Source organism: Cheilinus undulatus, linkage group 23 (assembly GCF_018320785.1).
Source record: "Cheilinus undulatus linkage group 23, ASM1832078v1, whole genome shotgun sequence".
Classification (NCBI taxonomy): Eukaryota; Metazoa; Chordata; class Actinopteri; order Labriformes; family Labridae; genus Cheilinus; species Cheilinus undulatus.
The window spans coordinates 16,227,878-16,240,334 of NC_054887.1; the positions used below are offsets into that span (position 1 = coordinate 16,227,878).

Sequence of the window (12,457 nt, forward strand, 5' to 3'; positions counted from 1 at the left end):
GATGATCTCAAACATGACAAAATGCAAAATATAAGAAATAAGGAAGGTGGTAAAAAAAATTTTATACAGCACTGTACTTGTATTATGTTAGGCTATACTGGATCAATGATGTTGAATTTTACTGTGAAAAATAACCATTCAAAATTTTGCTTCACAAACTGCCAGTAGAGACTAAAAAATAGTAGGTGGAGCAGTGGATGCTGGTTTGTGCAACTAAAAATGCAGCATTTATCCTAGAGCACAGAAATGTTAAGCATTTAAACAGTGACCTCTGCTGGCAGTTACTGTTAACTACATCTGGCTCTATTTACCAAACACATACTGTGACAAGAGAAAAAGGAAAAATATGATTTTAGAGGACTGATCAGGGGAACTTTGTGTTATTCCGCCATAAAATGGCAAAGGATCTGTGCTTTTCTGACTGTATGTGTCTGCATAGGCTGCATGTTTTGCAAAATATATTCCTGAAAAAGAAAAAGAAGAGGAACTTCAATCATGTGGGCCGAATGAAGAGTCACCAACATTTCAGTCTTTTAAAAATTAACTTACCTTTGCCATATAAGCTGCCGCGATGTCCAGCCAACCGTAAGTCAAAGTTGTATTTGCAGATTGTGTCAACATTTTTGTTTTTTGTGCCATGGAAAAGTCTTCTCTCTTGGATTTCTCTGACACCTTTGAGTCTCATTAACTGTTTCTTTTTTCTTTGCAGCAAATAAAGAGAAGGACGATGATGACAACAGTAAAGAAAAGATTATGAAGCAAATGGAGCAGGTCAAAATAAAACAACCTACCTACAGTACATTTCCCATAGGTCCAAGTTCTGTATCCTGCTGATTGACAAAATAGTTCTGTCTAACAGCCCATCATTCTTCACGTAACTGGCCACAGTCTTATACTCGGGGGTAAGTTTGTTCATGGGAATCAACTGTAAAATTAAAATAATTAATCCAATAAGACTTCTTGAGCTGAAAAATATTGAACAACATACAGTGCCTATAAAAAGGCATTCACATTTTGGAGGTTTGACCCCTTTACTGATATTATAAATCAATCAAGGCCAAAATAATTTGACTTTTTGACAAAAAAGAAAGAAATACTTCAAGTGAACACAGATTTCTCCAAAGTAATGTTCATTAAATTAACAAAAAAGGAAAAACTAGTGATAACATAAATATTCACCTTCAAGTTGACAGGCCTAATTCAACAGAGTTCCAGCCAATTACAGCAGGTGTAGTAGCCTTACAATCAGTGAAATGTGTCTCAAGTGATTGTAGTATAAAGACAACTGTGTTTGGAAAGTTCAGTCACTGGTGAATCAGTATTTCTGGCTACCATTACACCATGAAGACAAAAGAACAGTCCAAGCAACTCAGAGAAAAGGTTATTAACATCCCCTGGAGTTCAGTGAAATCCATCATTAAGAAATGGAAGTAATATTGCACATGTGTAAATCTGCCAATGGCCATCCTCACAAACTGAGTGACTGTGCAGAAAGACCAGTGAGAGAGACCATCAAGACACCTTTGGCTACTCTGAAGCTTCAGCAGCTGAGATGGGAGACACTCTGCATGCAACACTTCAGCAGTCAAAGCCTTATTGGAGAGTGGAAAAGAGAAAGCCACTGTTAAAGAAAACTCATATTAAATCTCAGCTAGAGTTTCCCAAAAGTTATGTTGGAGGCTCCATGCTCAAGTAGAAGAAAGTTCTTTGGTCTGGTGAGACCAAGATTGTGCTTTTTGACCTTCAGACAAGACACCAAACACTGAACATCACCACAGACATTCCATCCCCACTGTGTGACTTCCCAGGAGGCTGTAAAAAGTAGAGGGTAAAATGAATATAGCAAAATGTAGGAAAATCCTTGAAAACAATCTTATTCAATCTGCAAAAGAACTTTGGCTTGTAAGCTAGCAAGACAATGACCCCAAGCATACAGTGAAGCTACACAGAAATGTTTTAAAGACAACAAGGTGAAATGTTCTGGAGGGGCTGAGTCAAAGCCCAGATTTCAATATAATAGACAATTTGTGGCTGGACTTTAAAGGGGCTGATCAAACCAGATCCCTGTGCAACCTGACAGAGCTTGAGCAGTTTTGCGAAGAGGAATGGAAAAAATTGCAGTGTCCAGATGTGCAAGTCTGATTGAGACCTATCCACTTAGACTCAGTGCTGTGATTGCAGCCAAAGGTGAGTCTACTAAATACTGACTTGAAGGGGGTGAATATATTTATGCAATCACTCATTTTACATTACACATTTTTATGTAATTGACATTTCTTTGCAGATATGTTTTCACTGTGATATTAAGGTGTTGTTTTTGTAAAATAAAAGCCAAAATATATTGACCATAGTTGATTTATAAAATCAATAAAAGGGTAAAACATCATCGGGGGGCTGAGAACTTTTTATACTTTTTTTTTTTATTATTCATTCATTTGATAACACAAGGTGTAAGCTGCAGGGAGAAGCTGCAGTGAGGTAATTGTGATTTTTTTTTAAATAATGTTCTAATAATCGAGCTTAATTAGTCACGATTAATGTATTAATGCTGACAGTCTAGTTATCAAACATTTACCCTTTCTACCATTCCATCTTTTTCCTTTCTCCATGGTTAGGTTAATGTTACAATCTTAAATCTAGGATATCTAAAGTCCCTCAGTGTCTCACTGTATCTAACAGGACGTCAACCCCCCTTTGTTTAAGAGTAGTAAAATCCAAAATAAAACCAATTACAAACGTAGAATTTTATAACACTACACAAAGGGAGATTAATTTGGCTAAACTATTGAATTTCCGGGAATGTTCACGATTAAAATACTTCAGTATTTAACAACATATTCGACACTGCGTGTTTCTTAATAAAATGCGCGCGTGAATGAAAATAATAATAGACGTGGGCTACGTCACCCGCCCGGCTCCTCCTGTGTTCTTAACATTTATTTCCTAGTAACCTGGTATGGAGAGGTGAGGTCGATGTTTTCCCAGAAGACCGGCGCTTCGCTGAAGCAGGAACAACTGAGACAGGAAAGAGTTAAACGTCGATACATTAAGTGTCATTTTCATTTTGCAAGAAACAAAACAAAACAAAACAAAACAAAACAAAACAAAACAAAAAAAAAAAACTAACGTCCAGTGTGAATCTTATGACATTAAATTGAATTTTTTTACCCTCTCCCGATGTTAAATCCTCGCTGGATCCGTCTTTGCCTCCCTGTTTTCAGGTCTGTTTGTAACATTGCTGTATGACGAGAAGCAGAGTGAAGCAGAGGTAAGGTATGGAGGATGAATTTATGTAAAGGGAGAACTACAGTCACAGACCTGAGAAGTCGATTTTGCTCTGACAGTTGGATGAATTTATACCCAAAGTAGATTTTGAGTTAAGGAGATAGTATTTCTCAACATCCTCACTTCTTACAGTATTATCTGGGTCGTCCTGCAAAGTAGAGAAAGTTAACCCCGACCAAATGTTTTGTTCAATGTAGTAATGACTTAAAAACGTTTAAAAAAGGTTACCTCAAATCTGTGCCACCTGCCACAGTCAGCTAGGTAATACCAATGCCATGGGGTATCAGATGTGTCCATCAGAGGTGTCAAGTAAAGAAGTACAAAGCTCCTTTAAGTTGCCATGACAACATGAAAGGTAAAATACCTAACTTTAATTTACGTGGTTGCCAGATTGTTTAATTTTTGTATTCACTCATAAAACGTCTACTTTGGCACTGTTTGTTACATTATTGGTCACGTATATTATTTTGTCCCTAATGTTCGTCCTGTTAATAAAGTCTATCGAGGTGACGTGATTGTGTGACCGGAAGCTAGCTACCGGAAAAGAATCAGAGAGATTCGCTGGTTTCAGCATGGGTATACACCCGTTGTCCTGTTTTATTCCCTTTTACTGTTGGTCTATAGGCGAACACGGCAAATGTTGTTTATTTTATTACTTATTTGTTGTGAAGTGTTATTTTAAGATGTAGGCTATGTCAGAATTTACATGATGTATTATTGTTTCAAACTGTAAATTGTCTTAAGTTTTCACGGTGCTCCACACATGCCAATTCTTCTGTGAAGATTAAACCTTGAAGTGGACATCAGTTTGACCCGTGACCTTTTTGAAAGACCAACAGTTATAACTTAGTTACCTTACTTAAGTAGAAATTCTGGGTATCTATACTTTACTGGTGTAATTATTTTCCAGTCGACTTTTTACTTCTACTCCTTAGATTTTAAAAATAGCCTCGTTACTCCTATTTCATATCATTTTGTTTTAATTCCAGCTTGTCATCGTTTAACCTCCCTCCCCCCAAAAAAACCCAACAATCCAGATAAATCGAGCCATTCGGATAGAGTGACTTTGATTGTGGTTGGATGAGAAGTATAAACATAATACCATTACAACACCCTATTGCACTGATCATCAACTAGCTGCCTGAGGGCCATATCAGGCCCCCCAAAGCTTTCTATCAGGCCCCCAGAAGATCTTTAAACTCAAAAAAAGAGGAAAAGAAGATGTTGTGATTTTAAGGGTATCTTTTGGCTTTAAATATCTGCAGCTGTTAACTCCAGCCCAAAAACGATGAATATTGAAATAGTTATAGAATGGCATAACATTTGATGTTTGATGTTCTCACAGAAATTCACTTGTCAGCCAGTGTTAATAATATTTAAAAAATGTATTTAAAAAAATGGGCTAAGACTGGTGGAAATCTTGCAAAAATGGCTAGATAAAGTGTTTCAAAAGGGGTGAGAGAGTGGCACAAATGGATGATAAGTGTGGAAATTGGTTGTGGAGTGAACAGTAGGACAAAAAGCATCAGGAAAAGTGGTAAAAAGCAGTTAAAATGTGTCAAAAATTGGTAAAAGTGGGGGAAGAGATCAAAACTTGGTTAAAAAGTGGTAAAAATTGATATAGGAGTTGCACAAATGGGATAAAACATGCAAGAAAAGTGGTATAAAGGGGGTTAAAGATTGGCAAAAATCGAGTTAAAGAGGCAAAAATGTGTTAAAAGTGGCAAAAAAAAACGTTGCAGAATCAGCCAAATGAAATAATGAAAAGGGGTTAAAAATTGTCAAAACTTAAGTAATATTGGTGCTTAATCACAACTAGGGAGGTCCCATTCTCTGGGATTTTCAGGGGCCAAGCAAATTCTGTGGGCAGGTTTGTCTCTTTGTGGCCTGCAGCATTATGGGTAATAGAGATAAATCTCACGTTTGAAGCCTAAGAATGATCTTGTTTTAATAATGCCTAAATTTCAATTTATTACTGTTTTTTTTTTGAAAGTCTGGCCCTCAGGGTCTCTGTCAAAACTAAATCTGGCCCTTGTGCAAATGTACTTGATGACCCCTGCCCTATTGGTTTGTACACAATTCATCGCACCTGTGCACATGACACAAACCACGTCACACCCCAGCAAGGAATAGCAGACGTACGTAGCCGAGTACGAAGATGTCCGTGGCAGAGACACAAGAACTCGAGCGAAATGTCCCAACCAAGCACCAGTGAGGAGGTTGGTAGCCAGGAAGACCAATACTTACAGGCAACTAGTCGTCATATTTTCTGCTCCATGAAACACATGTTAATGCTCAGTAGTACACATATATGGTTCTCCAGTGATTTGCATTGTACTAAAATGTGTTTGTTTTCAATGGGCATAAATGCAGCTCAAACAGGTGCATCCCAAATTTTTCAGCATTAACATTTTTATATAACATTATGGTCATTATGGCCTTTAGAAAAATGTTTTTTGGGGGAGGTGGAGTAGTGCACTATAGGTCCCTGTGGTGTGGTCTAAGCTTTTTTCCTTAATGGCATTTTTCCCCCTTACATTACTTTGACTTTTATACTTTAAGTAGTTTTGAAACCAGTACTTTTATACTTTTACTTGAGTAAAAAGCTTGAGTTGATACTTCAACTTCTATAGAAGTCTTTTTAAACTCTAGTGTCTGTACTTCTACCTGAGTAATAAATGTGAATACTTTTGACACCTCCGGTGCCCATGAATTCCACATCTCCATTCCCCCAGTTTGACATGTTAATAAGATAAAACACTGGCTCAACTGTGACTGACCTGTACAGCTAGATGTTTTTGATGCCACACCTCTGAGGGAGGCTGGCTTGCCCACAGTAAACATTTGCATCGAAGGCTCTGATACCATCAGAGCAACGTCTGATTGAATCATCTTAAAGAAGAACACAGTTATGTTGGAAAGTTTATTATCTGTAACATGACAACACTGCAGACAATTAGAGCTTCATTCACCAAGTTTTCTCCTCTTGTGGATAATGGCTCTCACTGGGGTTTGCTGAAGTCCAAAATCTTTAGAAATGGCTTTGTAACCTTTTCCAGACTGATAGATGTCAATTAAAGTTAACTCATGATAGGGCCAGGTAGGTTTGGACAGCTTTATTCCCTTAATAAATAAAAAAAAAATTTAACTGCATTTTGTATTTACTCGAGGTTATCTTTGTCTAATATTAAAATTGGTTTGATGATCTCAAACATGACAAAATGCAAAATATAAGAAATAAGGAAGGCGGTAAATAGTTTTTTTTTACAGCACTGTACTTGTATTACGTTAGGCTATGCTGGATCAATGATGTTGAATTGTCTGTGAAAAATGAACATTCAAAATTTTGCTTCACAAACTGCCAGAAGAAACAGGTGGAGCAGTGGATGCTGGTTTGTGCAACTAAAAATGCAGCATTAATCCTAGAGCACAGAAATGTAAAAGCATTTAAACAGTGACCTCTGCTGGCAGTTACTGTTAACTACATCTGGCTCTATTTACCAAACACATACTGTAACAAGAGAAAAAGGAAGGTGCTGTTTTCATTTATTGCATGTGTGCCACATAGTTATCTGACAGTTCATTGTTGCTTTATGTATCAGAGGTGTGTGGCACCCTACTAGTTGTGCTTTTGGACTTTGTACCACAACGATACAACAATTTATGATGCTGTTACACTAGAGGCTATTTTGCATGGATATGAACCTGATGAACCATCTTGAGATTTTGGTTTGATCACATGTCTGCCAAGAAAAATTAGAAACAGCTGGTCTATATGGATCTACCTTGTATAATTTGCTAGGTATGAGGACATTTGGGAGCTTTTTGAGGAAGTTGAATGATGCCATTGGGGCCAGGAGTCCACTCCAGGGGCTTTGTTGGATAGTCAAAGTCTATCTGAGCCACTCTTGGCTCTTGATCTAATTAAACACTCATCTTAGTAATTTAAACTGAGGCTTATTATTAGGACTACTGTTTCATTTCCATTCATCCTTCTTTCATTAATAATCACTCATTTACATGCCTCTCTTTCCCTGCGCTGGGCGTCTACTCACTCAAGTTCTGAGCCAATCCCATTCTGCAGTCTATTGTTTTAGTGCAACTGCTGTAACTTTCCTCCACCCCAGCCACCTTCGTTACCTCTCACAGGTGTCCAGGTCTAGCTTCTCCGTGCGTCCCTTCATCAGACCTCCAAGTCATCTCATCAGTGTCTTGGTCAAGCTCCTTAGAAGTGCACTTTCCATCTTATCCTAACCCTTCCATCACCACAAACAGTGCTGAGACTCTGTGCCTCTGTCCACCAAGACATTTAACATTTTCAAATAATTCAAAACCTGTAAAATATTATTGTTAAACCCCTGTAATGACTACATCGTGAGGCCCCAGGTGTTTGCCTACCTTTGCCTTTAGCAAATTAAAATAACACATTAAAGACAGTGATGTTAGTGTAGGTGTGGTTTATTTACAACATCAATCCAGAGATCACTTAGATCTTTCTTTTGTAGGAAGAACTAATATTTTAACTATCTAATGGTAGAAAGATATTTGTAATGAAAAATATATAGGTTTTTAAAAATAAAAAATATATTTTAATGTGTATTTTTTGCTTTTCAAAAATGAATTATTAGTTTCTCTCGCACTTGTTAAACTATTGTTTAAGACATCAATCACAGATCATCCCTCTAACAAACAGCAAAAGCAAACAGCAAGTCATGATCATTTCAGGCACAGTAAATGTCACAGAATTAAAATTTTTAATTCAAAATTACTTTTCTCACACCCTCAGCATCATCACCAAACATACAGAGGATTTAAAGAAGGTAATTCAGGATAAACAGAACGTCTAGGAATAAATAACGTTATGACACTTAAGTCAGCTTTCAACGCTAGCGTCATAGAATGATAACAGGTTCACTATCAGACAATGTGAGTTTCCAGCCAATAAAAATGTGCTACATCATCACAGCCAATCACAATGTGCTACGCCATCAGCAGGCGCGGCCCCCAGACACATCTGGTACCTACACCTCCAATAACGTATGTAAACATAGCCTTTATTCATTTAGGAGATTGTTTAAGCTCCTTTAAAAAGAAATGGTTAAAAGTCTTTAAAATAGTGTTCTTAACTCTGAATGATCCCAGGAGTGTGTCAGTTAAAAGCTGATGTTAAATTTTCAGTGCATGTCCCGACTATGCCACTGAATGCTGCACAAAGACAAGAAATGTTAATTAACCTACAGGGACCTAAGCATTCCACAGGGGCTCCAGAATTTTCTTGCCCCTGTCTCAAGTTTTTTTTAGAACATGTAGCAGGCACAAAATTCCATAATTATGATCATCATCGTTATTATTATTGATGATAATAATAACACCAATTAATAAAGTTGATTAGTTTGAACATTAAGTATCTTATCTTTGTGCTGTTTTCACTTGAACATAGGTTGAAAGAATTTACAAATCCAGCCACATTTCACTCAACGTTTCAAGTTTTTTGGGATTGGAGATTGCAATTTAAGGTAGAAATGTTGACTGTGTGTGCTCTGTGTCCCATGTTGGCTTTATTTGTATTGAATCAAATACTCTGGATATATTTGATTTGGATCAAAAATAATATAGATATTGGGATGTTTGATATCATCCACACAGCTGTCATGAATATTTTCTAAACATCCATGATCAGGTTTTTGGAAATCACGTTGTCCGACATGTGATGCACCCACCAGCACTCGTGCTAAAAATATGATCTTAAAGGATTGACCAAGGGAACTTTGTGTTATTCCGCCATAAAATGGCAAAGGATCTGTGCTTTCCCGACTGTATTTGTCTGCATAGGCTGCATGTTTTGCAAAATATATTCCTGAAAAAGAAAAAGAAGAGGAACTTCAGTCATCTGGGCTGAATGAAGAGTCACCAACATTTTAATCATTTAAAAATTGTTTAACTTACCTTTGCCATATAAGCTGCCGTGATGTCCAGCCAACCGTAAGTCAAAGTTGTATTTGCAGATTGTGTCAACATTTTTGTTTTTTGTGCCATGGAAAAGTCTTCTCTCTTGGATTTCTTTGTCACCTTTGAGTCTCATTAACTGTTTCTTTTTTCTTTGCAGCAAATAAAGAGAAGGACAATGATGACAACAGTAAAGAAAAGATTATGAAGCAAATGGAGCAGGTCAAAATAAAACAACCTACCTACAGTACATTTCCCATAGGTCCAAGTTCTGTATCCTGCTGATTGACAAAATAGTTCTGTCTAACAGCCCATCATTCTTCACGTAACTGGCCACAGTCTTATACTCGGGGGTAAGTTTGTTCATGGGAATCAACTGTAAAATTAAAATAATTAATCCAATAAGACTTCTTGAGCTGAAAAATATTGAACAACATACAGTGCCTTTAAAAAGTGTTCAACCCCTTGGAAGTTTGACCCCTTTATTTATTTTATAAATCAACCAAGGCCAAAATAATTTGGCTTCTTGACAAAAAAAATAAAATTAAAACTTCATGTGAACACAGATTTCTCCAAAGTAATGTCAGTTACATAAAAATATGTAAAATTAGTGATTGCATAAATATTCACCTCCTTCAAAGTGACTGGCCTAATTCAACAGAGGTCTAGCCAATTAGTTCTAGTAGCCTCACAATCAGTGAAATGTGTCTCAAGTGATTGTAGTATAAAGACAACTGTGTCTGGAAAGTCCAGTCACTGGTTCATCAGTAATCCTGGCTACCATTACACCATGAAGACAAAAGAACAGTCCAAGCAACTCAGAAAAAAGGTTATTGAAAAGTGTAAGTCAGGGGATGGAAGGAAAAAAATTTCCAAGGCACTGAAGATCCCCTGGAGTTCACTGAAATCCATTATCAAGACATGGAAGGACCATGCAGAAAGACCAATGAGAGAGGCCACCAAGACACCTATGACTACTCTGAAGAAGTTACAAGTTTCAGCAGCTGAGATGGGAGACACTCTGCATACAACAACTGCTCACCAGTCAAAGCTTTATGGGAGCGTAGTAAAGAGAAATCCACTCATATTAAATCTTGGCTAGAGTTCCCAAAAGGTATGCTGGAAACTCCATGCTCAGGTGGGAGAAAATTCTTTGATCTGATGAGACCAAGATTGTGCTTTTTGACCATCAGACAAGACACCAAACACTGAACATCACCACAAACATTCCATCCCCACCGTGAAGCACAGTGGTGGCAGCATCATGCTGTGGGGATGATTCTCAGCAGCCGCCAGGGAGGCCGGAAAAGGTAGAGGGTAAAATGAATGTAGCAAAATGTAGGAAAATCCTGGAGAACAACCTTCAGTCTGCAAGAGAACTATGGCTTGTAAGCTAGCAAGACAATGACCCCAAGCATACAGTGAAGCTACACAAAAATGTTTTAAAGACAACAAGGTGAAATGTTCTGGAGGGGCTGAGTCAAAGCCCAGACTTCAATATAATAGAGAATTTGTTGCAGGACTTTAAAGGAACTGATCAAACCAGATCCCTGTGCAACCTGACAGAGCTTGAGCAGTTTTGCAAAGAGGAATGGAAAAAATTGCAGTGTCCAGATGTGCAAGTCTGATTGAGACCTATCCACTTAGACTCAGTGCTGTGATTGCAGCCAAAGGTGAGTCTACTAAATACTGACTGAAAAAGCCAAATTATATAGACCATGGTTGATTTATAAAATCAATAAAAGGAGCCTATATGACATCCAAGGGGGTAGATACTTTTTTTAAAATTACTTTTTAAGGGTAATTTGTGTCATGTATTCTTGTTTGAATACAGATCTGCTTTGATTTGAACTTCAGGTAGATTGATGATTATACCAGTGACTTGAATTGAAAAGGAAATTAGAGAACCATAAAAATGTAGAAAATATAAATTTTTGATAACACAAGGTGCAGTTGTGAGAAGCTGCAGTGGTGTAATTGTGTTTTTTAAAACTTTAATGCTCTAATTATTGAGCTTAATTAAACATGATTAATGCATTCATGCTGACAGTCTAGTTATCAAACATTTACCTTTCCATGATTTTCCTTTACAATACAACACGTTTTTTATGGTTGCATTAATGTTACAATCTTAAATCTAGGATATCTGAAGTTCCTGAATTTCTCATTGTATCTAACAGGAAGTCAACCCCCTTTATTTAAAAGAGTAGTAAAATCCAAAATTAAACAAAAAATAAATAAATAAATACAAACGGTAGAATCTCATACTACAAAAGGGAGATTAAGTGCACTACAGTATAGAATTTCCGGGATTAATCAGTTAAATACTTTATTAAACAGCGTATTTGACGTTGTGTGCGTCCTAATAAAATGCGCGCGCGAATGAAAAAACAAGAAAACAATAGACGTGGGCTACGTCACCCGCCCGGCTCCTCCTGGATTCTTCACATTTATTTCCTAGTTACCTGGTATGGTGAGGTGAGGTCGATGTTTTCCCAGAAGACCGGCGCTTCGCTGAAGCAGGAACAACTGAGACAGGAAAGAGTTAAACGTCGGTACTGCCTTAAGTTTCACTTTCATTTTGCAACAAACTAAACTGACGTTCAGTGTGAATTGAACATATTTACATACAAATTTAATTGAATTGTTTTACCTTCTCTCGATGTTAAATCCTCGCTGGATCCGTCTTTGCCTCCCTGTTTTCAGGTCTGTTTGTAACATTGCTGTATGACAAGAAGGAAAGTTAAGCAGAGGTAAGGTATGGATGATGAATTTATGTAAAGGGAGAACTACAGTCACAGACCTGAGAAGTCGATTTTGCTCTGACAGTTGGATGAATTTATATCCAAAGTAGATTTTGAGTTTAGGAGATAGTATTTCTCAACATCCTCACTTCTTACAGTATTATCTGGGTCATCCTGCAAAGTAGAGAAAGTTAACCCCTACCAAATGTTTTGTTCAATGTAGTAATTGACTTAAAAACGTTTAAAAGGGTTACCTCAAATCTGTGCCACCTGCCACAGTCTGCTAGGTAATACCAACGCCATGGGGTATCAGATGTGTCCATGAATTCCACGTCTCCATTCCCCCAGTTTGACATGTTAATACGATAAAACACTGGCTCCTCTATGACTGACCTGTTCAGCTAGATGTTCTTGATGCCACACCTCTGAGGGAGGCTGGCTTGTCCACAGTGTAAATTTGCATCTAAGGCTCTGAAACCATC

General features: G+C 37.4%; 1 protein-coding gene and 1 pseudogene across 1 annotated transcript; both read right to left on the minus strand.

Moving 5' to 3' along the window:
- Positions 1-303: 303 nt before the first annotated feature.
- LOC121505795 lies at positions 304-3,582 on the minus strand (annotated as a pseudogene).
- Positions 3,583-7,725: 4,143 nt separating this feature from the next.
- Positions 7,726-12,432, minus strand: LOC121505500 (protein mono-ADP-ribosyltransferase PARP11-like). Its single transcript, XM_041780891.1, has 7 exons — positions 12,230-12,432; positions 12,035-12,149; positions 11,885-11,954; positions 11,697-11,760; positions 9,474-9,607; positions 9,232-9,383; positions 7,726-9,142 (listed from the first exon to the last, which is right to left on the minus strand). Exons 1-7 carry the CDS (start codon positions 12,329-12,331, stop codon positions 8,844-8,846), a joined length of 936 nt encoding a protein of 311 aa, XP_041636825.1. The 5' UTR covers positions 12,332-12,432; the 3' UTR covers positions 7,726-8,843.
- Positions 12,433-12,457: the final 25 nt, after the last annotated feature.

What these genes read in the sequence shown, in the direction of transcription:
- LOC121505500 (XM_041780891.1), bottom strand. Translation starts at nt 12,331, where the DNA reads ATGTCAAACTGGGGGAATGGAGACGTGGAATTCATGGACACATCTGAT. An exon ending in GAGCAAAATCGACTTCTCAG is followed by an intron (nt 11,955 to 12,034) that starts GTCTGTGACTGT and finishes CTTGTCATACAG; the next exon opens with CAATGTTACAAACAGACCTG. An exon ending in CGGCAGCTTATATGGCAAAG is followed by an intron (nt 9,143 to 9,231) that starts GTAAGTTAAACA and finishes TTTCTTTTTCAG; the next exon opens with GAATATATTTTGCAAAACAT.